This window comes from Erinaceus europaeus, chromosome 12, assembly GCF_950295315.1.
Source record: "Erinaceus europaeus chromosome 12, mEriEur2.1, whole genome shotgun sequence".
Taxonomy (NCBI): Eukaryota; Metazoa; Chordata; class Mammalia; order Eulipotyphla; family Erinaceidae; genus Erinaceus; species Erinaceus europaeus.
Genome location: NC_080173.1, coordinates 39231153 through 39257533, shown reverse-complemented (window position 1 = coordinate 39257533; position 26381 = coordinate 39231153). Strand labels below are relative to the sequence as shown.

At 41.1% G+C, this 26381-nt stretch overlaps 1 protein-coding gene across 5 annotated transcripts in view; it reads right to left on the bottom strand.

Annotated features, from left to right (window-relative positions):
• The window catches only part of ULK2 (unc-51 like autophagy activating kinase 2), a 102339-nt gene that overhangs the window by 20156 nt on the left and 55802 nt on the right, over nt 1–26381 (bottom strand). For 3 of the 5 annotated variants that reach the window (XM_060203171.1, XM_060203175.1, XM_060203174.1), the window contains 8 exons: nt 17298–17435; nt 16115–16260; nt 15004–15084; nt 9500–9780; nt 8859–9046; nt 8049–8152; nt 4168–4317; nt 675–883 (listed from right to left, as the gene is read on the bottom strand). In XM_060203171.1, the coding sequence (XP_060059154.1) occupies nt 675–883; nt 4168–4317; nt 8049–8152; nt 8859–9046; nt 9500–9780; nt 15004–15084; nt 16115–16260; nt 17298–17435 (1297 nt within the window). The remainder of the gene's footprint in view (nt 1–674; nt 884–4167; nt 4318–8048; nt 8153–8858; nt 9047–9499; nt 9781–15003; nt 15085–16114; nt 16261–17297; nt 17436–26381) is intronic. The other 2 variants (XM_060203172.1, XM_060203173.1) reach the window with 2 other exon arrangements.

The following is a 26381-nucleotide window of genomic DNA, read 5'->3' as shown; positions in this document are numbered from 1 at the left end:
CACTCAGGAACTGAGGACACACTGTAGGGCAATGAATGCTATCCTACAACTAGGACTAGAGTGAGCTGGCAGTGTCTTTAGCAGCCTTGAGACAGAATCACGCTAGCAAGCCTCAGATGATGATGCATTTCCCTGCAGAACTGGCTCCAAGGAGGTAATAAGGTACTGACCTACAAGTGCGAATGACCCCTCTGCTCAGCAGTTTCTTTCTCAGTGTCTGTGATCAAGTTGGCAGTATGCTTTATTTTATTTCTAATCTACTGGGTTGTCAGAAAAATCATGATGTGTTTTTCATAGAGAAAGAGATAAATAGAACATGACTTGTCTGACAACCCAATACATCTAAGTGCATTAGAAAAGCAAGTTTTGAAAAGACTAGGTTTTTAGAATAGACTTGCAAAGACTATTTAGAATAGACTTGCAAAATCCTAAGTAGTGAATAAATGTGAGGTAAGTCAAGAAACAAAATCTATATGCTACTTTCTATGAATCAATACATGCTACGAATGTCACTGTTAATATTATTCTAAAACATAAGTAATGTTTTCACGAGGGAAAAAGTTAACAAGAAGAGGAAACTTCAGATTTTTCAGTAATGTTTTGTTCATCCACCAACACTAGAAACTTCCAAGTACTAGCACTGCATTGACATGGAACAAAAGTCTCTTCTCTACCTCCATCAGTGTCTCCTCCGGCAGTTCGGGGGCTTCAAAGTTGATGAGCCCCTCTAAGTTGGGAGGTGAAGCACCATAAGGCATGTATCTCAGGCTAGGAGCTGCTTCTGCTCCAGGAGGGGAAGACCCCAAGTACAGCCCAGGTGGGGAGCCTACACACATACGGCCACTGGCTGAGCAGAGAGAGCCTCCGGAGCTGCTGGAGCCCACTGCAGGGAAACAGAACATGGCACAGGGCCCAGTTAGTTCAGGTTTAAGACATCAGCATCTGGGTGGAGGGTAGATAGCATAATGGCTATGCAAACAGACTCATGCCTGAGGTTCCAGAGTCTCAGGTTCAAGCCCCTGTACCACCATAAGCCAGAGCTGAACAGTGTTCTGGTTAAGAAAGGAAAAAAAAAAAAAAGACATCAGCATCCAATAAAGGAACAGAAGAGGTGTTTTTCGTGATGACCTCTATTCCTTTCCTGTATGTATATATTTTTTTATAGACATTGCCATAGTTTTTTAAAAGGATCTATTTTGAGAGAGAGAAATAAGAACAGTACTCTGACCATAAACAGCATCAGGGACCAAACCTGGAGCCTCACTTGTGTGAGCAGGTCCTGAGCTCTGCCCACTGAACCATATCCTTGGAAAGCTTAGCTAGTTTTTGAAGATTGTCAGCAATCTTCTATACATTTGTCTCTGTTACTCCATAGTCTTCTTAGTCAGAAAACTCAAAGGGGGGGCTGGGTGGTGGCACAGCTGATTAAGCACACATCACCATGTACATGGACCCAGGTTTAAGCCTCCACTCCTCACCTGCAGGGAGGATGCTTCACAAGTGGTGCAACAATGCTGCAGGTGTCTGTCTCTCTCTCCCTCTTTGTCTTCCCTGCCTCTCAATTTCTCTGTCCTAGCAAATAAAAAATATATATATTTCAAGGAAAAAACAGCTGCCAAGCATAATAGATTCATTGTGCAGGTACCAAGCCCAACCGATAACCCTGGCGGCAATTTAAAAAACCCTCTAAACCATTAATTCCCCAATGAAGAAATAAAAAAAAAAACCTCAATGGCTACCTAGTAGTTCTACATATATAATGCTTACTTTAAAGCATTCAGACTATTGGGTTGTCAGAAAAGGTATGATGTATTTTTCTATGTTTTCCTATGCAAAACTGCATCATAATATTTCCAATAACACATTTCTCTTTTTTTTAAAGTAGTACATGCAAAATTGAAATCCAGTTTTACCTTCTTTCAAGTAATTTATTGGGATTAAATACTCTAAAATGGTACAATGAACAGTAATAGGGGGGCCAGATGCATAGGGTTATGATTAAGGCCAAGGGTTCTCTCCCTACTCACAAGTCTCCAGTAAACCAGTAATGGGACTACTGTAAATTAAGTATTCTAACATTTTTATATTTCTTTGTAAGAACTGTCACATTAAAACAGGCATGAGTAGCACACATATCCCACAAAAACACAAGGCATTATGTATTTCTTAAACACTGACTTAGCTAATAGGTATTTATAAACTTACTTTCTTAAAATAGCATTTTCTAATTAATTCTTTTTTTCAAATTTTATTTTTAACTAGAGTCCTGCTCAGCTCTGGGGATTGAACCTGGAACTTCATAGCCTCAGACATGAGAGTCTTTTGCAGAACCATTATTTTATCTCCTGTAATATGAGCACTTAACCAGGTACACTACCACCTGGCCCCTCTATCTTCTTTTAAAAACAAAGAGCTCCACTCCTCTATTTTTTGAAACTTCTGCTCTTAAGGGACTAGGTGGTGGTGCACCTGGTTGAGTGTACAAGTTACAAGGCGCAAGGAATTGGGTTCGAGCCCCCAGTCTCCACCTGCAAGGGAAAGCTTTGCAAGTGGTGAAGCAGTGCTGCAGGTGTCTGACTCTCTCCCTCTCTACCTACCCCTACCATCTCAATTTCTGGCTGTCTCTACCCAATAAATAAATAAAGATAATAAACAAACAAAAAAAACCTTCTGCTATTTTATTTATTTATTTTACCCCAAAGCTTCCCTGCTCCTCCATTCCCTATCCCTTCCCTGTCCTCCTCCTCCTGCGTCCTTTGCATTGGTGCAATGTACAAAAGCCAGTCCAAGTTTTACATGTGAAACTTCTACTCTTATCTATTCATATACTTTATTTATCTACTAAAATCTTATTTAGCATAACAGAACTTAAAGGATTCAAGGTAAAATATTCAAGATGATAGCAAATGACATTATAGCATTTCAAATCCAATGTAAAAATGTTTCGTATTAACAACCTATTTATAGAACACTGACACTATAACCAGTCTGCTTACTTATTTAAAGTATATAAAATTAAATACATTTAAAAGTAATACTTGAGTTTCTTTTGTAAGATTTTATTTATTAATGAGAAAGATAGGGGAGAGAGAGAGAGAACTAGACATCACTCTGGTACATGTGCTGCCAGGGATCAAACTTGGGACCTCATGCTTGAGAGTCCAATGCTTTATCCACTGCGCCACCTCCTGGCCAGGGATCAAACTTGGGACCTCATGCTTGAGAGTCCAATGCTTTATCCACTGCGCCACCTCCTGGACCACTATATTTAGGTTTCTGAAAGAACATAAATAAACAACAATCTGTAATTTCCAAATATTTACTTGAGGGACTGGGTGGTGGTGCACCTCGTTGAGTGCAGCACATGTTACAATGCACAAGGACCCAATTCAAGCCCCTGGTCCCTATCTATAGGAGGGAATCTTCATGAATGGTGAAGCAGTGCTGCAGGTGTCTCTCCTCTTCTCTGCTGCCCCCTTCCCTCTCAATTTCTCTGTCTTAATCCGAAATAAACAAATAGAATAAGAACAAATTTATTTATGGTAATATACTAAAATAAATCTTCACCATAAGCTAAGAAGCATCATATATGCATAACTGCTTTATCATGGAGAAGTCAAACATGTACCATAATGCTATAATATATATGCAGTAGTAATAGAGATATTTACAAAGCATTTTTCACAAGTAGCACTTCATTTACTGTTTTTTTTTCCTTCTTTTTCTTTCTTTCTTTCTTTTTCTTTTCTTTTTTTCTTTTTTTTTTTTTTATCTTCAGGGTTATCTTTGGGGTTTGGTGCCTGCACTAACGAGTCCACTGCTCCTATGGCCATTTTTTTTCTAATTTTTTTTGGGGGGTAAGACAGATATTGAGAGGGGAGGGGAAGACAGAGAGGGAGAGAGAGAAAGACACCTGCAGACTTGTGTCACCATTGTGAAGAGACCTCCCTGCAGGTGGGGACCTAGGGGCTCAAACTGGGATCCTTGCACTTCCTACTATGTGGTTTGCCACCACCCAGTCCCCTTATTTACTCTTTCTTATCCTTTAAGGAAAGAAAATTGTTATCTCTACTCAGTGGTAAAGTAACTAGAGCCCAGAGAAGTGCTGTTGAGCCACTACCATAACACTGCATTCCAAAGGCTAGAGTAAGATTAAGTGGCCCTCACCTGAGGTGGTTCTCGCTCGAAGGACCATATGGGTGCAGGCCAGGGCCATGGAGCAGTGTGGAGGGGAGCCTACAGTGAACAGCGCAGTCCGGGGACTCAGTGTCGCTCCTCCTGCAGGTGCCAGCATTCCACCACAGGCTCCGGCAGGGGCTGTAGCAAAGTGGTCACAGCAGTGTATGTTATTCTTATGGTTATTACATCTGGGGATGACTGGGTGGGAAGGCTTCTCTGATAGCTTTTATTCTATCAGTATTTACTACTCTTAAAAATCAGAAAAGCCAACATAGCTCTCTATAAAAGTATTTTACACTTATAGAATGTATAACTATATTTTATTGTAGTTTCTTCACAGGTATGAATCTTAACAATAATGCTGCATGTTCAGTTTCTTCTGTATTTATATCTAAGGAGTTGGACAGGTGTCAGAGGCTGAGGGGCTGAACTTGGGCTAAGAGAAGAAACCCCACACCATCAAACCAAACGGAATTACAGTTGTCCAATTTTAATTCAAACATCTGAAAAGCATTGCATTTCTGAGATCATAGAAGAGGCAGGTGTTAATAAAAATAAATCTGAAATCTTAAAAAGAGAAAGGACCATATCATATATATATATATATTTTTTTTTTTTTTTTTTGCCTCCCGGGCTCAGCGCCTACACTATAAATCCACAGCTCCTGGGGGCTATTTTTTCTGTTTTGTTGTCCTTGTTGTTTATCATTATTATTGTTATTACTGTCGTTGTTGGATAGGACAGAGAGAAATCAAGAGAGGAGGGGAAGACATTCATGATATATAATATGATTTTTGGATTTCTTGCTTTTATGTAATGCCAGGGATTGAACCTAGGCCTTCATCTATGCCAACACATGCATTCTACCACTGAACCACATCTCTTGACTCACAGATTCTAGCTCTAAATCATGAAGCTTCAGTTTCTGAAAATAAAAACTTTTGATAGTAGGAAAAACTTTAAGATCTTGGCTAAAAAATAAGGTCATTGATTCAAAATATTTCTCTCCTTTCTCTGTCTTCCCCTCCTCTCTCTATTTCTCTCTGTCCTATCCAAAAATTGGACAACTGTTTGGTTTGGTGGTGTGGGGTTTCTTAGCCCAAGTTCAGCCCCTCAGCCTCTGACACAAGGAGGAGGAAGAGAAGAGCACTGCTCAGCTCTGACTTATGATGAATCTGAGGCTTTGGAGCCTCAAGCATGAGTTTTTTTGTATGACTACTATGCAATCTCCCCAGCCCACTAATTGTGTGTTTGTTAAATGAAATCTAAAAAAAAAAAGAGAGAAAGAAATGCACACTTAAAGTCACCATCAAAAACAATAATTCTGATGGTAAATAAGAAGACCAGTTCCTGGTGAGAACAAGTTACCAGAGAGACCAAATATAAGACTAACAAGACACCCAAGAAAGAGATAGTTAAGATGAGCCCCACTGCGACATAAATAAGGTTCAAGAAAGACTGACCTCAAAGATTAATGCTTTCAGCCACCAAGTTACAGATATTGCCAAGATGCCTTCCTGACCTCCCTGAGCAGATGACCTCACCAATGTATCCTGGAACCCCACCAGGGAAAAATATAAACAGACTGGGGTATGGATCGACCTGTCAACACCCATGTCCAGTAGAGAAGAAATTACACAAGGCAGACCTCCCATCTTCTGCACTCCATAAAGACATTTGGTCCATACTCCCAGAGGGATAAAGAACAGAGAGTCGGGAGTCGGACAGTAGCGTAACAAGTTAAGTGCACACGGCGCAAAAGCGCAAGGACCGGCATAAGGATGCCAGTTCCAGCCCCCAGCTCCCCACCTTCAGGGGAGTCGCTTCACAAGAGGTGAAGCAGGTCTGCACGTATCTATCTTTCTCTCCCCCTCTCTGTCTTCCCCTCCTCTCTCCATTTCTCTGTGTCCTATCCAACAACAACGACAACAATAATAACTACAACAACAATAATAAACAACTAAGGCAGCAAAAGGGAATAAATAAAGAAATAAATATTAAGAAAAAAATCTTAAAAAAAAAATAGGGAGCCTTCCGGGAGTCGGGCGATAGTGCGGTGGGTTAAGCGCACATGGCGTGAAGCACAAGAAAAGGCATAAGGATCCTGGTTCCAGCCCCAGGCTCCCCACCAGCAGGGGAGTTACTTCACAGGCACTGAAACAGGTCTGCAGGTGTCTATCTTTCTCTCCCCCTCTCTGTCTTCCCCATCTCTCTCCATTATTCTCTGTCCTATCTAACAACAATAATATCAATATCAACAACAATAACTACAACAACAATAAAAAAAACTAAGGGCAACAAAAGGGGAAATAAAAAATAAATTTAAAAAAAAAAAGCCTCCAGGAACAGAGGATTTGTGGTGCAGGCATCAAGCTCCAGCAATAACCCTGGAGGCAAAAAAAAAAAAAAAAAAGAATAGGGAGCCTTCCAATGGATAAGATGGGCTATGGAACTCTGGTGGTGGGAATTGTATGGAATTATACCCCTCTTATCCCACAACCTTGTCAATCATTATTAAATAACTAATAAAATAAAAAAATTTTAAAGTAATTAGATGAGTCCAGACAATTTATATCCTAACAATTCATTGACTATAAAAGAATCTGCTGACCACCACTGGATCCCAAGACTGTGTGTGGTATCAGGAGAAGCAGTCTGAGAGATGGGATAGTCAAAAGGAGTCCAACTGAAACCACTGTCACTCAGGAGGATGGCACACATGCCCCAAGCTTGTACCCTTTGAGGAATGATATCAGAAGCTCACAATGGGGGCCACAACACTTCATGGGCCAAAATTAAAATAAGAGGTTGGGAACTTTGAGGACCAGTATTCACTACTGCTACTAAAATACTAGAGTCCAGTTTTGAGTGCAAATAAGTATGGCATATGCTAGCAGAGAGTGATGAGTCACAGAAAGAGAAGCAGGCAGCAAAAACTGCCCTTGAGAGGGCTTAAATATCCAATTGAGTGAACACATGCTTCCAAGTAGCAATTTTAAAGATGCTGTGAGCAGGAGAGCCAGCTCACCAGGTATGGCACCAGCCTTGCCATACACAAATCCCAGATTTGAGCCCCAATACCACAAGGGAGGAACTATGGCACCTAAGAAAACTGTGCCTAATAGGGAAAGAGAGAGGCAGACTGGGAGTATGGACCGACCAGTCAACGCCCATGTTCAGTGGGGAAGCAATTACAGAAGCCAGACCTTCCACCTTCTACAACCCACAATGACCCTGGGTCCATGCTCCCAGAGGGATAGAGAATGGGAAAGCTATCAGGGGAGGGGATGGGATATGGAGATTGGGTGGTGGGAATTGTGTGGAGTTGTAGTACCCCTACTACCCTATGGTTTTGTTAATTTATCCTTTCTTAAATAAAAAAATATATATAAAAGAGTACACAAATGGGAGAGATAACTAAGCACAGTTGTTCACATGATTAAATCTCTCAAGAAATGGACAAAAAAAAAGAAAAAGAAAACTGTGCTATCACACCCTCTATCTCTCTAGTTGAATGAAAAAGCAGCCTAGAACAGTAAAACTGTACTGTATGAGGACACAACCCTGACAGAAGAAAATAAAAAGCTATAATAAGGAAAGTAAACACTACTTCAAGAAGTGAGGATAGTCTCTAGAAGCTGGAAAAGCAAGGAAAAGCAATCTCCCCTACAGCCTCCAAAAGAAATGCAACACTGTCATCTCTTCATTTCAGTCCAGTGAGACTACTTTCAACTTCTGAGCTGTGGAACTGTGAGAATTCATTTGTGCTGTTTTAAGTCACCAAGCTTATGGTTATCTGTCACAGCAATAACAGGAAATGAACGCACGTGCTAAGAACAACCCAGTAAAAAGAGGCTGATTTTCCTTACCAATCTCCATTGGTCGTTCTGTATTTAAACTGTCCATGCTGCCCTGATATCCTCCTAGAGGTGCCTTTACTTGTTGATCTGATAATTTCCCAGTACTGACAGATCTAAAAAGAAGAGTGAAGTTAACAATGGAAAAGTATATGCTTAAAAATCCAGACACCTGGGAGTTGGGCGGTAGTGCAGCAGGTTAAGTGCAGGTGGCACAAAGTGCAAGGACTGGCATAAGGATCCTGGTTCAAGCCCCCAACTCCTCACCTGCAGGGGAGTCACTTCACAAGTGGTAAAGCAGGTGTGCAGGTGTCTGTCTTTCTCTCCCCCTCTCTGCCTTCCCCTCCTCTCTCCATTTCTCTCTGTCCTATCCAACAATGACAACATCAATAACAACAATAACAATAAAAATAAGAGCAACAAAAGGGACAATAAATAAATAAATATAAAATTTTTTTTTTTAATCCAGACACTTAGGGCCAAGATGTAGCTCAGAGGTAGAGCACATGCTGCAGACATTTTAAATAGCAACTGTAATTTAAGCCAATTCAAAAAAGGGTGATTGGAAAGTCAGAAAACAGAGACAAACAGGTATCAAACAATTCAAGGTAGACATAAACTTCAGTAACTAAAATATAAAATGGGAAATTCAGGAAGGGGTTTATATTTACAGTTACTAGAAGAACTATGGGTAATAAAGATCTTAGATGTATTCAACTCATATCATTAGTTATAAACTAATATGGCTGGGTTGTTTTATGAGAGAAAAATACAATTTCCCAGTTTCCATGCTCGTGGACAGGAAGCACTGGCATCCTCTACCTGCCAAATGCCGCCTTGCTCTGCTGCTCAGACTTCTGCCTCTCGCCGCCCTGCACTGACAGACAGTGAAAACATTCCCGAGGCTCACTGCTCTCTTTAGACTGCCCCTCAGCAGGCCCGTGGTGAGTAATCAAGGCTAGCAGGTTGGAAGACGCTTGGGTTTTAGGGATTTTGAAAGGAGCAGTGGTCTAGAAAAAAGCAAATGCAAGATTATTACTATGCTATCTGAAGCATGGGATTGCTAGGCTTGGTAATGAGGGGCATGGACACTGAGAGTCCCTGATATGAGCTCCCCAACAGGTCTGATGGTAACAGTTTCCCCCACCTTCTGGGGCCTTCACTGCCCACCCCTTAGGTAAGTCTCCCACAGGACATACCCAAAACCTTTTGGTTTCAACTGACTGATCCAGTCCAGGAAACCTGAATCTATGCACACACAAACCCTAATGACAAGTTAATGGCCTAGGACCTGTTCTCTCAGCCTGCATTTTGCCCTGACCTTCCCAGGTGGTCCCTGTACCATTCCTCCAGTACCCCCAAATAACAGACTTTTTTTCTCAGTTTCTCTTGTGGTTTGGTGTGGCCCAGCATCGGGTACTATGTGCCCCACTTAATGCTCACAATGGGTTTAACAACCACACCTTAGTAGGAGAACCTATGATTGTTGGTAAGGGAGTTTTGAAGAACCAGTCCGAAGTGCGTGGAGACGACCCCAGGTGCTTGGTGGGCGAGGTCCCAAGGCTGCCTGGCCGACTTGGTTGAGGTGAGTAGCTGTACCCAGCATGAGATGGGCACACAGGGTCAGAATGCTGCTTTCTGAGTTTCTGCTTGTTCTGGTAGATGTCAGTGAGTGTGGGGGCACTCTGCAGCCTAGCACCCAGTAAGTGAGACTGTGGTGATGGAGCTGGAGGCACTGGAGAACCTATCAGGAAAATGGAGGCAATGTTCACTCAAAGTGATAAAGAATGGGGCAAGAACTGATAATTCTTCTTCTGTTTTATTTTAATTTCACCACTCCCATCACCAAATGTGTCTGTGTCCCCATCCTCACACCCATAGATAATCACTATATTTCTCCCAGTCTTGAAAATTGGTTGACATTTTTTGTTTCACATGAGTGAGAAGTATATGGTTAAGAATGAAATCATGGGGGGTCGGGCAGTGGCGCAGTGGGTTAAGCGCATGTGGCGCAAAGCGCAGGGACCGGCGTAAGGATCCCGGTTTGAGCCCCCGGCTCCCCATCTGCAGGGGAGTCGCTTCACAGGTGGTGAAGCAGGTCTGCAGGTGTCTATCTTTCTCTCCCCTTCTCTGTCTTCCCCTCCTCTCTCCATTTCTCTCTGTCCTATCCAACAACGAATTGTGTCAACAAGGGCAATAATAATAACCACAACAAAGCTACAACAAGGGCAACAAAAGGGGGAAAAAATGGCCTCCAGGAGCGGTAGATTCATGGTGCAGGCACCGAGCCCAGCAATAACCCTGGAGGAGGAAAAAAAAAAAAAAAAAAGAATGAAATCATGAAGAGGGAGGCGTAGAGAGCATAACTGTTACACAAAGAGACTCGCATGCCTGAGGCTCTAAAGCCTTAGGTTCAATCCCCCCACTACCATAAGTCAGAGCTGAGTAGTGTTCTGGTAAAAAAAATAAATAGATAAAGTAAAAAATAGGGGCCAGGCAGTAGTGCAGCAGGTTAAGTGCACATGGCACAAAGCATAAAGACAGGCCTTAAGGATCCCTGTTCAAGCCCCTGGTTCTCCACTGGTAGGGGGGGAGGGTCGCTTCACAAGTGGTGAAGCAGGTCTTCAGGTGTCTATCTTTCCCTATCTGTCCTCTCCTCTCTCAATTTCTCTCTGTCCTATCCAACAATGACAGCAATAACAACAATAATAACAACAACAACAATAAACAAGGGCAACAAAAGGTAAAAAATGGTCTCTAGGAGTAGTGGATTCGAAGTGCAGGCACATAGCCCCAGAAATAACCCTGGAGGCAAAAAAATATAAAATAATGAAATCAATGAAAAACAGAAACCTACAATGAACAAGATGAATTCTACTCACACACTTGTGTATACTAATGTAATGCTCTTTTCTCATACAGGAACTAAGAAAAAAAATTGACACTAACCCAGAATAAACCCTTGTTAAAAAGGCAAGTAGAAAAAAAAAACTAGTATAGCCACAGGCTCTTTGGAATATAACTAAAATATGCCTACTATCTACAGAACAGAGGACACCCCCCCAAAACTCTTCATCTGCACTATTCCAGCCTTTAGGTTCATGATTAGTCAACAACTTGTTTGGCTTTATATGTTAACTCTTTTCAGCCACCAAGTTCCAGATGCTAGCATGATGCCAACCAGACTTCCCTGGACAGAAGACCCCACCAATGTATCTTGGAGCTCAGATTCTCCAGAACCCCACCCCACTAGGGAAAGAGAGAGGCAGGTTGGGAGTATGGATCAACCTGCCAACATCCATCTTCAACAGGGAAGCAATTACAGAAGCCAGACCTTCTACCTTCTGCCTCCCACAATGACCTTGGGTGCATACTCCCAGAGGATTAAAGAATAGGAAAGCTATCAGGGGAGGGGATGGGATACAGAGTTCTGGTGGTGGAAACTGTGTGGAATTCACACCTCTTATCCTATGGTTTTGTCAGTGTTTCCTTTTTATAAATAAATAATAATAATAAAAAGACAAATAGATGGGCATATAGATAAACACAGTTTATAAAGTGTAGGAAAGAGTGACCCAGAAGATAGCACAGTGGATAAAGCGCTGGATTCTCAGGCAGAGGTCCCAAGTTGATCTCCAGCATTGCATGTGCCAAAGTGATGTTCTGGCTCTGACAGATAGATTTTTTTTAATGTAAAAAAAAAAAAAAGAAAAATATTTCCTTGGTTTAATCTAAAAACAGCAAGCATATGAATATTATTTTATCAGTTTCATCAATTAAATTTATTTAAAATCTAAAAGTATACTGTCTCCACAAAGAAAACATCTGTCCCTGTGGAGAACCCTTATCTCTTTGGGAGCAACCTGTTTATGATGTCATAAACAGTGGGCCACACTCCCATCCCTACCTCCTGTTCTTGCCTACTTATGGGTCACTAATCTTTGGCTCCAGTTACAAGTTCAAGTGAAACTATCATCAGTAATGCTAAAGACTACCAATCTATTTTTTTAAATTTTTTAAAATTATCTTTACTTATTCAGTAGAGACAGTTGGAAATCACGAGAGAAAGGAGAGACTGAGAGGGAGAAAGACAGAGACACCTGCAGCCCTGCTTCACCACTTGCAAAGCTTCCCCCTATAGGTGGGGACCAGGGACCTGACCCCAGGTCCTTGTGCACTGTAACATATACGCTCAACCAGGTGTGCCACCAGATGCCCCCCATCAATATATTTTTAACCCATCAATCTATTTTTATAAATTGTTGCTGTTATTATTTTGCCATCAGAGTTGTCACTGGGGCTCTGAGCAAACTTTTTTTTAATTTCCTTTTTCTTTTTTTCAATTTGATAGGACTGAGAAAAATTGAGAGGTAAAGATAAACAGGGAAAGAGAATGAGAGACACCTGCAGCACTGCTTCACTTGTGAGGCTTTCCTCCTGCAGGTGGGAACCAGAGACTAATTTACCAGTCTTAGTGAACTCACCATCTTTCCAAAAACAGAAACAAATCGAGATTTTGTTATGGACCTCTCTTCTGGCTTAATCTTATCCTAAATTTGGTATATAATCTCCCAGACTTAAATTCCATCATATCCATAAACATACACATATAAGTGTATGGGTGGCAAAATGTGATCTAGAGAAAGCAATTGTAGTTTTATGTCTGTTTTATTTAAGAAAATACAAAATATGACTTATTTTCTGAGTAACTCTTCAAATGCACATATGATAAAACGACTTATGGGGTGATTGGATGATGGTGCCACTGGTTAAGTGCACATGTTACAATGTACAAGGACTTGGGTTTAAGTCCCTGGTCACCACTTGCAAGGGAGGAAGCTTCATAAGCACTGAAGCAGTACTATAGGTCTCTGTCTCCCTCTCTCTCTCCCCACCTCCTCTATTCACTCTTCTCTCTTAATTTCTGTCTCTATGCTAAATTAATTTTTTTAACTTGATTTACAAAACTGTGATTTTGGTCCATACTACCAAAGGGGGAAAAGATAGGGAAGGATGACCCTAATTCCACTAGGACCTGAAATGTTTGTCACCAGGAATCTTTGTTTTCATACCATGACTGAAAGGGAAATGAATCTGGAAAACACCAGAGAAAAAAAGTCGCTATTACTCTTATCTAAGAGAGAAGAGAAAAAAAGGGGGGGGGGGAAGGAAGGACAATTAGAAGTAGTAATAAGTGTAGGTGTGACTTAGAAGGAAGGATTGTAGAAAAAATGGACAAAAAAATTTAGATATAGATATAAAGTCAACCCATGTCTGTGATTTTAGGACAACTATTGCAGTTTCCATGGGAGGGAGATGGGGACACAGAACTCTGGTGGCGGGAACAGTATGGACTACATTCCTATTATATATATTTTTTTCCTCCAGGGTTATTGCTGGGGCTTGGTTCTGCACCATGAATTCACTGCTCCTGAAGGCCATTTTCCCCATTTTTGTTGCCTTTGCTACCCTTATTGTTGTTATTGCTGTCGCTGTTGGAGAGGACAGAAAGAAATAGAGAGAGGAGGGGAAGACAGAAAGGGGGAGAGAAAGATAGATACCTGTAGACCTGCTTCACTGCTTGTGAAGCAACCCCCCTGTAGGTGGGGAGACAGGGACTCAAACCGGGATCCTTACGCCAGTCCTTGCACTTTGCACCATGTGTGCTTAAGCCACTGCACTATTGCCTGGCCCCCATTATCTTATAATCTTATAAATAAGTCCCTGGTCTCCACTTGCAAGGGAGGAAGTCTTTATTTTTTATTAAATCACTAATTAAAAAAGTAAGAAGAAAGAAAGAGAAAGCGAGAGGGAGGGAGGGAGGGAGAGGGAACGAGAGGGAGAGAGAGAGAGAGAGAAGAAGAGAGAGGGAGAGATTTACTAGGCAGGGCACATGCCTCGTCCAGGTTTGAGCCCTGGCACCACATGGCAGGTGCTATGGCTTGAAAGAAGATCAGGTACTAAGGTGTCACCCCCCTTCCTCTGAAAGGAAAAATGACCTGGGGGCAGTTAAGTTACAGATGAATGAGGAGCTGGTTTTGCGCACTCACACACATGTGCATGTGTGTGTTCATCATGACCCCTTTAAAAAAGGATTAAAATTTTTTTTTATTTTCCCTTTTTGTTGCCCTTGTTTTTTTAATATTTATTCCTTTTTGTTGCCCTTGTTGTTTTATTATTGTAGTTATTGTTGTTGATGTCATCGTTGTTGGATAGGACAGAGAGAAATGGAGAGAGGAGAGGAAGACAGAGAGGGGGAGAAAAAGAGAGACACCTGCAGACTTGCTTTACTGCCTGTGAAGTGATTCCTCTGCAGGTGGGGAGCCGGGGACTCGAACCAGGATCCTTACACCAGTCCTTGCACTTGGTGCCACCTGCGCTTAACCCGCTGCACTACTGCCCAACTCCCTACCCTTGTTTTTTATTGTTGTTGTTATTGATGCCGTCGTTGTTAGATAGGACAGAGAGAAATGGAGAGAGGAGGGGAAGAGAGGGGGAAGAGAATGACACGTACAGACCTGCTTCACCGTCTATGAAGCGACTCCCCTGCAGGTGGGGAGCTGGGGGCTCGAACCAGGACCCTTATGCTGGTCTTTGCACTTCGTGCCACATGTGCTTAATATACTGCACTACTGCCCAACTCCCAAAAAAGGATTTCTTGTATATGTAACAAAGTAAATAAAATCTCATTTTCACTTGACGGTAACTGCTAGCTCTTATTTTCTATACTGATTTTCATTAACTCTGTGACATGAAAAGTAAATCCTAAGGAATTTCATTCATAAAGGAATCAAACCCCCCAAAAGGTAATTGATTGGCTAAATTATATGCTTAAACACAATATACCAAGATTCTAAAAGAACAACAATTACATCAGTTCTTCCCTTTTTTGGATAGGACTAGAAAAGTATAACTCAAAAACTTATGACAGCATCAAAATTGTTAACATGTCAAATCTACCTCCTACCTGATGAATTTCTACTCTTGGATTCATGGCCCTGAAGATGCCCACAGCAACACTGAGTGAACTGCTCAGGAATGGTGCCAACTATGAAGAGAGAAACAGGGAAAGCAAAGATAAATTATTCAAAACCAGTAAGACAGAGGTAGGCAGCAACAACAGTGCACGTTTCACCTTATCTTAAGTTTACAATTTGTTCTACTTGTTGTAGTCAGGAGGTGGTGCTGTGGCTAAAGCATTGGACTCTCAAGCAAGGTGTCCCAAGAGTTAATTCCTTGATACTGCATGCCAAACAGAGAAGCATATCTAAAACCAGTTTCTAGTGAAACTGTGAGACAAAAAATATGCCCTACCTTGAGATAGACCAATACTGACCAAATAGACCTATACAACTAAGAATTCAGAATATGAAGGAGCTAGAAGGTGGTGCACCTGGTTGAGTGCACACATTACAGAATCTGAGAGACAGCACTGATGTAGGTAATAACAGGTGGAGGTAGGTTTCAAGACCTAGGCATATCTCAAAACTGCATTATACAGATCTGTATCTATATCTATATCCATCCATCCATCCATCCATCAGTCCAAAGGAGAGAGACCCCACTCCCAGTCAAAACTGCTACAGTAGGACTAAAATGGGGAGAAATTTTAGGAGTGGGAAGAGTGAGAAGGATTGAAATAAGGCCCAGGAGTTCTGATGGGGGTGGGTGTATCCCAAACATACAAAATTCATGGTGACAGTGCTAACACCTCATAGCAGTCTCTGGGATACTTAAGAGTTCTCCAGCCTGTGCCTGGACATTCAAGGAAGGCCCCTCCTCAGGACCTAATCTCTGACTGCTTCCCTAATTTTGCATTTAGGGTTTCTGACTCTGGAATTAGAATCCAAATCCAGAGGAGGTGCCCTTTCACCCTAAGATCCATATTATTAAATTTCCAACAGAAGTTCTAAGAGATCTTTACAGAGTGTCTCCACAGAGACCCAAGTGTAGCACTAAAGTGGTGGGATATGATTCTCAATCAGCTGAGATTTGATGAACAAATACTCCTAAACTGAAAGCCATGTCAAATTTCTGTGGTGAAAACGTTTCAAACAAGTTCCTTAAACTCTCTTTACCCAGAGGAGAAGGTGAGTAAGGCCTGGAAGACCCAGTGGAGAGTCTCCGTCCTGCTGTTTGCATTGTGTCTGCTGGTGCTGGTGAGCAGGCCCCCAGCCGGAGGAAACCTATAGGGCTTGTGTTAGACCTTCGTACCACTGCAGATCTGGAATGAAGAAACAAGTTATACCCTCTTAGGTAGGTTTCAGAACTCTATTTCTGGTGTTGTTTTTTCCCCCTTTACAGTGAAAGAGATACACCAATCAGTAGATACTGTACTCCAAATTTTGAGTTCTGATCTCCCCTGGGCTAGTGTCCTCATGCTGGACAACAGCAATGAGCCTCAGTTCCCAGTCAACCAGGTGCTCATGCAGTTAAGTAATCTCCCAGCTATTCTGCAACCTCATCAGAAAAGAGAAATCAATGATCCTATCACTGTAGCATCCCCACCATCCAGCAATTCATTCTACTTCAACATTTCAAACACTCTTCAGGACAGACTTCCATGAATTATGTGAGCTATTCCACACTTTGTGATAAAAAATAGGCTTTGTCTTCAAATATTTTGCCTAACTTCAGGCTAATGTTCAGAGCATATTGAAGATAGTCTAGGCCAAATTATAATAATGGATAGACTAGGTATATTAACCTTTTTCAACTTAGAATACTTTCACCTTAAGATGGGCTTATCAAATATAACTCTTATTAAGTCAAGCATGAACTTAATTTAAATAATATACTATACTGGTGGGGTTCCATTTTTTAAAAGATTTTATTAATTTATTAATGAGAAAGATAGAAGGAGAGAGAAAGAACCAGACATCACTCTGGCACATGTGCTGCCGGGGATCGAACTCTGGACCTCCTACTTTAGAATCCAAAGCTTTATCACTGCACCACTTCCCAGACCACGGGATTCCATTTTTTAAAATAAGTTCTTCCTTGGCTATTAAAAGTATATTTGTGGGGGTGGAGGCAAAAAAGTGTATTTGTGGAAAATATATATACATATCATATTATATCACCCTGCCAAACTTAAATATAATTTAAATACATTACAAAATATGTTTTGATTATTTAATTGTGAACACTAATATACATATGAAAGACCCTAACCTAGCCATGGAAAGTCATTTCTTTCAACAGTGACAATGAGGCAATTTCTAAAAGAATTTAGAAAGGATGAAAATCACTAAAAATTACCTGGGAGAGCCATGCAGATTTGTGCCAGAGCTGGCAGTAGATGTAAGATTCTGCTCTATGCGCTGATAATTCCTGATCTGAGTAGGAACTGGAATTGGTGCTGTTTCACTGTAAGGTGACACAATAGGCTGACACTGCCTACAATTGCAATTCATTTAAAAAGGAAAGAAATATCAGTAAGACCATTTTTCTTTCATTTGACCCACTGGTGATACTTAGGGAAATTTCTAGAAAATGCCAAATGATCACTTCATTAAGTGACTAAGAAATTATCATTGTAACAATATGTACCTTAGTACACAGATCACACACTGCTCCCAAATTATGTGTCATATAAAGAACACTCCTGACTTTCATATGCATGTGCAAAGTATAAGAACTGGAAAGCCATTCCTCTGTAACAGTGAATAAGTCAACAAAACACATTCTTCCACTCATAGTCTGCTATTCATTGCTACAAGAAAAATATATATAAACACACACACATACCCCCATAGGAAAAGATACTGGATAATGCCAGGGAGATAGCTCAGAAGTAAAGGATGTGAATGCCTGAGGCCCTAAGTTCAAGCTCCAGCACCAAATATGTCAGAACTGAGTGAAGCTCTGGTGTCTTCCTCACTCCCATAAAAAATAAAATAAATGTTAGATCAGTTACATGCTTTGAGAGCATCAATTTCCATCCCATCCCCTTACCCTCCACCCCTGCTGGAAGGAATTCACTGCGCTGTAGCGAATTTTTCAGACAGAGACAGAGTTATGAGAAGGCACTGAAGCTTTTCCCCAGTGCAATGAAGGCTGGATTCAAACCTAGGTTGCACACATGGCAAAGCAGGTGCTCTCCCAGGTGAGCTAGCTCTCTGGCCCAGGTTTACATTTTGAAGCATCACTATTTAGTTTCTGTAGTAACCTACCTCCCTGCTTTTCTAAAAATCAGAGATACCATGTGTTTAGACAACTTTCAATCAAATATACAATATACTATGAGCCATCAGGAGCAAACTTGAGCTTCAATAAATTACCCTTTATAATTTAGAAAAAACCTACACAAATCTCCCACTCTCCCCCAATGACATACAACATTAAAAATGGAAAGAATTGGGAGTCAGGCAGGAGCACAGCGGGCCGCTGGGTGTAAGGACCCCAGTTCAAGTCCCTGACTCCCCACCTGCAGGGGAGTTGCTCCACAGGCAGTGAAGCAGGTCTGCAAGTGTCTGTCTTTCTCTCCCCCTCTCTGTCTTCCCCTCCTCTCGATTTCTCTCTGTCTTATCCAACAACAATGGCATCAATAATAACTACAGGAAAACAAAGGCAACAAAACAGAATAAATAAATAAATATTTAAAAAAATAGAATTAACACTGGGTTGGGTGTTGGTACACCTGGTTAAGCATATACATTACCATACATAAGGATCTAGGTTCAAGCCCTTAGTCCCCATCTGCAGGGGGAATACTTCATAACAGTAAAGCTAAGTGGAATGTCTCTCTTTCTCTCTCTCCCCCTCTTCCTCCCTGTCCTTGTACCTCTGCTTCTTCACTGCTTGTCTTTATGTCTGTCCCTCCTTACTCCTATCTCCTTTTCTCCTCTTGATTTTTCTACGCCTCATCAAAATAAATAGAAAAAAAAAATTTTTAAAGAGGTAACATACTTAATTATCTAAAAAGACAACAATTGTGTTTACTCAAGTCTCACTTTAGAACTTTTTGAACCACAAAAATATTTCATTTCTGGAGGGCTGGATGGTGGTGCACCTGGTTGAACACATATGTTACAAGGCAAAAGGACCCAGGTTTGAGCCCCTGATCCCCACCTGCAGGGGGAAAGCTTTTCAAGTGGTGAAGCAGGGCTGCAGGTGTCTCTTTCCTCTCTCTCCCCCTTCCCTATTTATTTCTGACTTTCTCTATCCAACAAATAGATAATTTTTTTAAATTAAGAAAAAACTTTTAAAAATACTTCATTTCTAAATGAAAAAAAAGAAAGAAAATTTCATCGATAGCAAGACTTTTAGTTGTTTTCCTAAAACCCACTTGTCCCTTGTTTCTTACTAACAGAAGTCAATTTTTCCAGGTGATTTACCCAGTTAAACTGTGACACATCTCTCTCTGGCTCCCTTATAATCACACTAGGGACGTATTGTTATTGGTCACTGAGGTCTAGGTGAAGATATCTATCCTTTCTTCTGCCTTCTTTCTACCTGGAAGGTGGGTATGCTGGCTGGAACTCCAGGTGTTATTATAGAACTTTTTAAAATTGTTAATTAGTGATTTAATATTGATTTACAAAATTATCATATAACAGGGGTATAATTCCACACCATTCCCACCACCAGAATTCTGTGTCCCCATTCCCTCCACTGGAAACTGAAATAGTTCTCCCAATGTCACAGATGTCAGTTAACTATTATTTCTATAACTACACATCTATATTTACTTGCCCACTTTTTCTATGGTCCTGCCTTCTCTTCCTTTTAAAGTCACACAAACACCTATTAGTACTTCTGAATGCTGTTTTTCCCTCTTCTCTCTCTAGGTCATGATGGAATTGGAGTGCAGAGCCCTCTGGTCATCTTCCCCATATCATTTCTTCCCTGAGCTGGGAGATTGGTCAAAATTCCTTTGGGGTACAGAAGGTGTAAGGTCTGGCTTCTGTAACTGCTTCTCTGCTGGTCATGGATGTTGACAGGTCAATCTATACCCCCAACCTATTTCTATATTTTCCTAATGGGGTAGGGGGGCTCTGGAGAAGTGAGGTTCCACAACACTTTGGTGAGATCATCTGACCAGAGAGGTCAAGATGAAATCATATTAGTATCTGAAACCTGGTGGATGAAAGGTGATAAGATATAAATCAAGACAAAATGTTTAATAAACAGGAACCAGGGACCAGGCAGTGATGCACCCGATTAAGCATAGTGCACAATGGCCCAGGTTCAAGCCCCTGGTCAACACCTGCAGAGGAAAAGCTTCATGAGTAGGGCTGCAAGTGTCTCTCTGTCTCTTTACCTCTCTATATCCCCCTCCCTTCCAAATTTCTCTGTCTCTACCAAATTAATTAATTAACTTAAAAAAAAATCTCACAGCTTAAAAAAAAAAAAAAAAGCAGAAACCAAAAAGTAGGAATAGAGCAGATGAGATTAGGGATCCTGGGGTTGAAAAAAGCTAGAAAGTCTACTTTAGGTTGTTTCAAGGGGCCCATGACTTTAGTTATTTTTGCCTTAGCTTAATAACTAGCATGCACGTGGACTAAAAATATTGTCTTAGAAGATGGTGCCAAGAGTTGAGAATACAACTAAAAAGCTGGACTAGAGCAGAGAGTAGATCCCAAACTTGAAGAAAGTATATAAATACAATTAACTGTTTATTCCATTGATCTGACCCAGGGCCCATATATATTCATATTTAGCACAGAAGCCTATGTAACCTCTAAGTCCCTGTCAGCCTGAGCTTGTAGTCCATAGTCACAGCTGGGACCATTCTTGGCTGCATTCATTTCAGGACCAGTGGAACCTTGAAGAGTCAAGAGAACTGAATGAAGACACTTAACTTCCTCAGAAACAAAGGCAGCCAATTTTTATCTTGACTTCTCCTCATGCTAACTGCCGGGCTATCATGGGGGTATCATGCCTCTTCTCAAGTGCGTACTCTCCGGGTTGGAGAGATCACGACTGGAGCCAGCCTGGGCAGCTACTCACTCAGCGATGCGAGAGAGATGACCCAGGAACAGAGCTGCTGGTGGTCAGGCGATTCAAATCTTTATTGATCAGAGAGCCAAGGCTTTTAAGAGTCAGACACGGAAGTGGCAAGTCAGAAACGGAAATGGCTTGACATGGTTTGGGAAGGGGCAGAGAAAGGCGAAAGGGGGCTGGGAAAGATAGGAACTTCCTTAGCAGCTGTTGCGAGGGTTTTAACTGGTAGGATTAATAATACCCTGCAGGCAGGAAGGGTCTTGAGGGTAGAAAGAAGATAGACTGAAGGAATGGAATGGGTGGGGATCTTTCAGGCAAAACAATAATTATGTAGATAATAAGGGAGCAGGCCATAGTATCAGGAATGCAGGGTGCTTTGTGAGGCAGGGAGTCTGATAAGAGGAGGCAAACTTTGGGGGGTTGTGTCCCTCCTCGCTCGACCTCTCAGTAGAGAAAGAAAGACTGACAGGATGGGTGTCCCCTCAAGTCAAGCCCTGCTAAGCTCAACCACATCCTCACAATTACCCGACAGCTAACTTGCTAGTATTCAACACTACAGTCAGGGTCCTGTTATTTATAGATAAGTGGAATTGCTCACTAATACACCATACTTTTTTTTTTTCTTAGTGGAGAGATGACAGATACAAAAGTACTACTCCACTATTTATGGAGTTCTTCTTGCTTTCACCTTTCTTCTTCTTCTTCTTTATTTTTTTCAATTTTCACTTATAAAGTGGAAACTCTGACAAAAAACCACAGGATAAGAAGGGTATAACTACACACAATTCCCACCACCAGAACTCCCTATCTGATCCCCTCCTGATAGCTTTCCTATTCTCTATCCTTCTGGGAGTATGGACCAAGGAAACTAGGTCCAAAAATAGCAGGAGATTAAAGTAAGTAAATAAAAAAAGGAAAAAAAAAAAAAGAAAAAACAGTCATTTTTGGAATTTTTTAGATAATTAATCTTTAAAAAAAATCTTTAACTTGATTAACTGAGAACACGGCCTTGCGTGAGCTTAATGTGCAGCTTGGCGATACGAGAATCTGGCATGAAGCCCAGCCAGTCTATCTTGGCGTTACTCTCGATCGCACTCTGTCATTTCACGAACATCTCATAAAAACTGCAACAAAGGTGGGCGCGAGGAATAATATCATTGCAAGACTGGCCAGCTCTTCATGGGGCGCGAGCGCTTCCACACTATGATCATCATCTCTGGCATTATGCTATTCCACTGCAGAATACTGTGCCCCAGTATGGTTCCGTAGCCCCCATGTCCACTTGGTCGATTCCAAATTATATTCCTCCATGAGGATAATTTCTGGAACCATCCGTTCCACCCCGGTTCCATGGCTGCCAGTTCTTAGCAACATCACCCCGCCAGATATTCGTCGGGATGCGGCATCATCTAAGTTCATTTCCCACGTCTACGCTCGACCAGACCTGCCAATATACGCGGATATCTTCGCCCACCCTGTCCAGCGCTTGACGTCTCGTCACCCAATCTGGTCCCCTATGCCTACACTGAACTTCTCTGTTCCAGACTCTTGGAAACAGAGTTGGCAGTCAGCTGAGGTAAAGAACAAACACCTCATCACAGACCCCTGCAAGCGTCAACCCGGCTTTGACCTAGCACGTTATGATTGGGCCCTCCTCAATCGCTATCGAACAGGCCATGGCCGGTGCGCCGCTATGCTCCATCGCTGGGGAGCCAGAGACGACCCGAACTGCCCCTGCGGCTACAGACAGACTATGACCCACATAGTCAACGACTGCCACCTCTCCAGATTCAAAGGAGGTCTCGAAACTTTACATCAGACTCAACCTGACGCTGTTGACTGGCTACAGAAGAAGGGCAAACGCTAGAAGAAGAAGAAACTGAGAACAGAAAAATTCAAATGTACAAAACCATAAATTTAAAAGTTTCATAATATGTCAAATCATCGAGTTATACAGTGATATCTGACATACCTCAATAAAACTAAATGGAAAAGAAATGAGGGGGGAGGTGATACACCTGGCTGAGTGCATATGTTATAATATGCCAGGATCCTGGTTCAAGTCCCTGATCCCCATCTGCACAGATCAAAGCTTCATGAGTGAAGCAGTGCTGCAGGTATTTTTCTCTTTTTCTATCTTTCCCTTCATTCTCAGTTTCTGTCTCTATCCACAATAAATAAATAAAATAAAAATACTATGTAATGTAAGAAAAAATAGCTTTCATAGAAGCTATCATGATTTCACCCTGACTTCCCTGGGCAGACGACCTCATCAATGTGTCTTGGAACCTCAACCTTTCCAGTGCCCTACCAGGGAAAGATAGAAATAAACTAGGGGTACGGATTGAACTGCCAACACCCATGTCCAGTAGAGAAGCAATTACAGAAACCAAAACTCCCACCTTCTGTACCCAAAAAGAATTTTGGTCCATACTCCCAGAGGGGAAGAAATGATAGGGGGAAGATGACCAGAAGGCTCTGAACTCCAATCCACTAGAACCCAGAAAGAGAAGAGGAAAAGGGGAGGAACATTTAGATGTAGTAGTAATAGGTGTATGTGTGACTTGGAAAAGAAGTAAAGATGGAACCATAGGGAAAAAATGGGCAAATACATACAAATATAGACAGATAGTTATAGAAATAATTATTAACCCATATCTGCAACCTTAGTAGAACTGCTATACTTTACAATGGAAGGAATGGGTGGTGGAAACAGTACATAGTTGCTACCCATTATCTTGCTATTTTGTAAATCAATATTAAGTCACCAGTAAAAATTTTAAAAATTGCTTTCATTAAAAAAAAAAAGATAGGGGGCCAGATGGTGGTGCACCTGGTTAAGAGCACACATTACAGTGTGCAAGGATCTGGGTTCAAGGCCCTGATCCCCACCTGCAGGGTGATGAAGCAGGTGTCTGTCTCGCCCCCACTCTATTTCCCCCTTCCCTCATAATTTCACTCTGTATCTTCAAAATAAATAAATAAAGATTAAAAATGAGACAAGAGAGGGGACATTACAACTAATATCACAGTAATAAAAAGATTACAATATAAACTATGAGCAATTGTTTGCCAATAAACTGAATAATCTAGAAAAAATTAGTAAAGCTCTACAAAGATTAAAACCTACCAAGACTGTCTCATGAAGAAAAGTCTGAACAAATCTATAACTAGTAAAGAAGTCAAAATCTTCAGTAAAAAAAACTTCCAAACAATTAAAAGCACAAGGAGGACAATATGGCTTCACTGGTGAAACCTACCACTTAGAAAATTAATACCAAAATATAATAATAATAAAAAGAAAATTAATACCAATATCACTCTTACAAACAAGTAAAAAGAAAGAAACATTACCAAACTCATTTTCTGAGTCACAACACTATCAAAGCTATACAAATACATTATAAGCAAAAGAGAAAAGGAGGCTGTGTGGTAGCGCACCAAGTTAAGCACACATAATATGAAGTGCAAGGACCTGTTCAAGGATCCCAGTTTGAGCCCGTTTCCCCACCTGTAGGGAGGTCACTTCACAAGCAGTGAAGAAGGTCTACAGATATCTTTCTCTCTCCCTCTTTTTTTTCAGCTCTGACTTATGGTGATACAGGGGATTGAACCTGGGCATGAGAATCAGTTTGCATAACCATTATGTTATCTCCCCTGTCCCTTTATCTTCCCTTCCTCTTTCAATTTCTCTTTGTCCTATCCAATAAAATTCAGGGGAGTCAAATCACAGGTGGTGAAGCAGGACTGCAAGTATCTATCTTTCTCTCCCCCTCTGTCTTCCCCTCCTCTCTCCATTTCTTTCTGATAACATAATGATAATGATGACATAAATAACAACAACAATAATAACTACAACAAAAATTTAAAAACAAGGGCAACAAAAGGGAAAATAAATAAAAAAGGAAAATAAAGAATATTTTTTTAAAAAATGGAAACAATAGCCACCAGGAACAGTGGATTCATAGTGCTGGCATTCAGCGTGATAACCCTGAAGGCAAAAAAGAAAATAAGAAAAAACCACCATGACACTGGATTTGACAATGGTTTCTTTGATATGACACCAAAATTCAGACAACATAATAAAATATACACAAATGAGACTATATCAAATTTTTAAAACATCTGTGCTCAAAGGACACAGCAAGAGAATAAAGGAAACCAACAGCCAAGAAGCAGATGCAACTCAACATCCATCAAGGAAGGAAGGAATATGCAAATGTGGAGTGTACAAATAGTTGAACATTACTCAGCTAGAAAGAGGAAGTAAATTCTGACACGTTAAAATATGAATGAATCTTGAGAACATTATGCTAAGTAGAATAAACAAGTCTCTGGGGTCGGGTGGCAACACACTGGGTTAAGGACACATACTACACAGCACAAGGACCCATGCAAGGATCCCAGTTCAAGCCCCGGACTCCCCACCTGCAGGAGGGTTGCTTCATAAGAGATGAAGCAGGTCTGCAGATGTCTACCTTTCTCTCCCTCTCTCTATCTTTCCCCCCCTCTCAATTACATTCTGTTCTATCCAATAAAACGGGGGGAAAAAAAGTTTGTAGTGCAGGCACTGAGCCCCAGCAATAACCTGAGGCAAAAATAAACAAGCCTCTCTCTTTCACACATACACAAGCAGATTGATTCCAACTTATGAAAGGTACTTAAATTATCACATTCATAAAAACAGAAAGCATAAGTTTACTTGGATGGAGGGTGAGTGAGTAGTGCTGATATGAATGAGTATTGTGTTTTAGTTTTGCAAGTCCTAATAGTATAAAACACTATGAATATATAATGTACTATAACTGTATATTAGAAATGGACAGGCAGTGGTGCACCTGGTTAAGCATACACATTACAGTGCACAAGGACACAGGTTAAAACCCATGATCCTCACCTACAGGGAGAAAGTTTCACAAGTGGTGTTGTCTCTCTGTCTCTCCCCCTCCTCTCAATTTCTGTCTCTATCCAATAATAATAAATAGTATTTTAAAAATAAAAAATGACCAAGATAGATTTTATGTGTTTTTTTTTCCTTTTATTTATTTATTGGATAGAGACAGCCAAAAATCGAGAGGGAAGAGGGTGATAGAAGGGGAGAGACAGAGACACCTACAGCCCTACTTTACCACCTGCAAAGCTTTCCCCCTGCAGGTGGAGACCGGGGATTCATACCTGGGTCCTTGAGCATTATAACATGTGCATTCAATTGGTGCACCACCACCTAGCTCCTTTATGAGGCTTTTATATCACAATTTTTTTTAACTTAAAGAGAAATAATAAATTGTGAAGCAAAGTGAAACTTAGAATCAAAAATATAACCAAAGTTCTAGCCTTATGACAAATATGAAAAATCATACACACATATATACACATACACACACACACACACACACA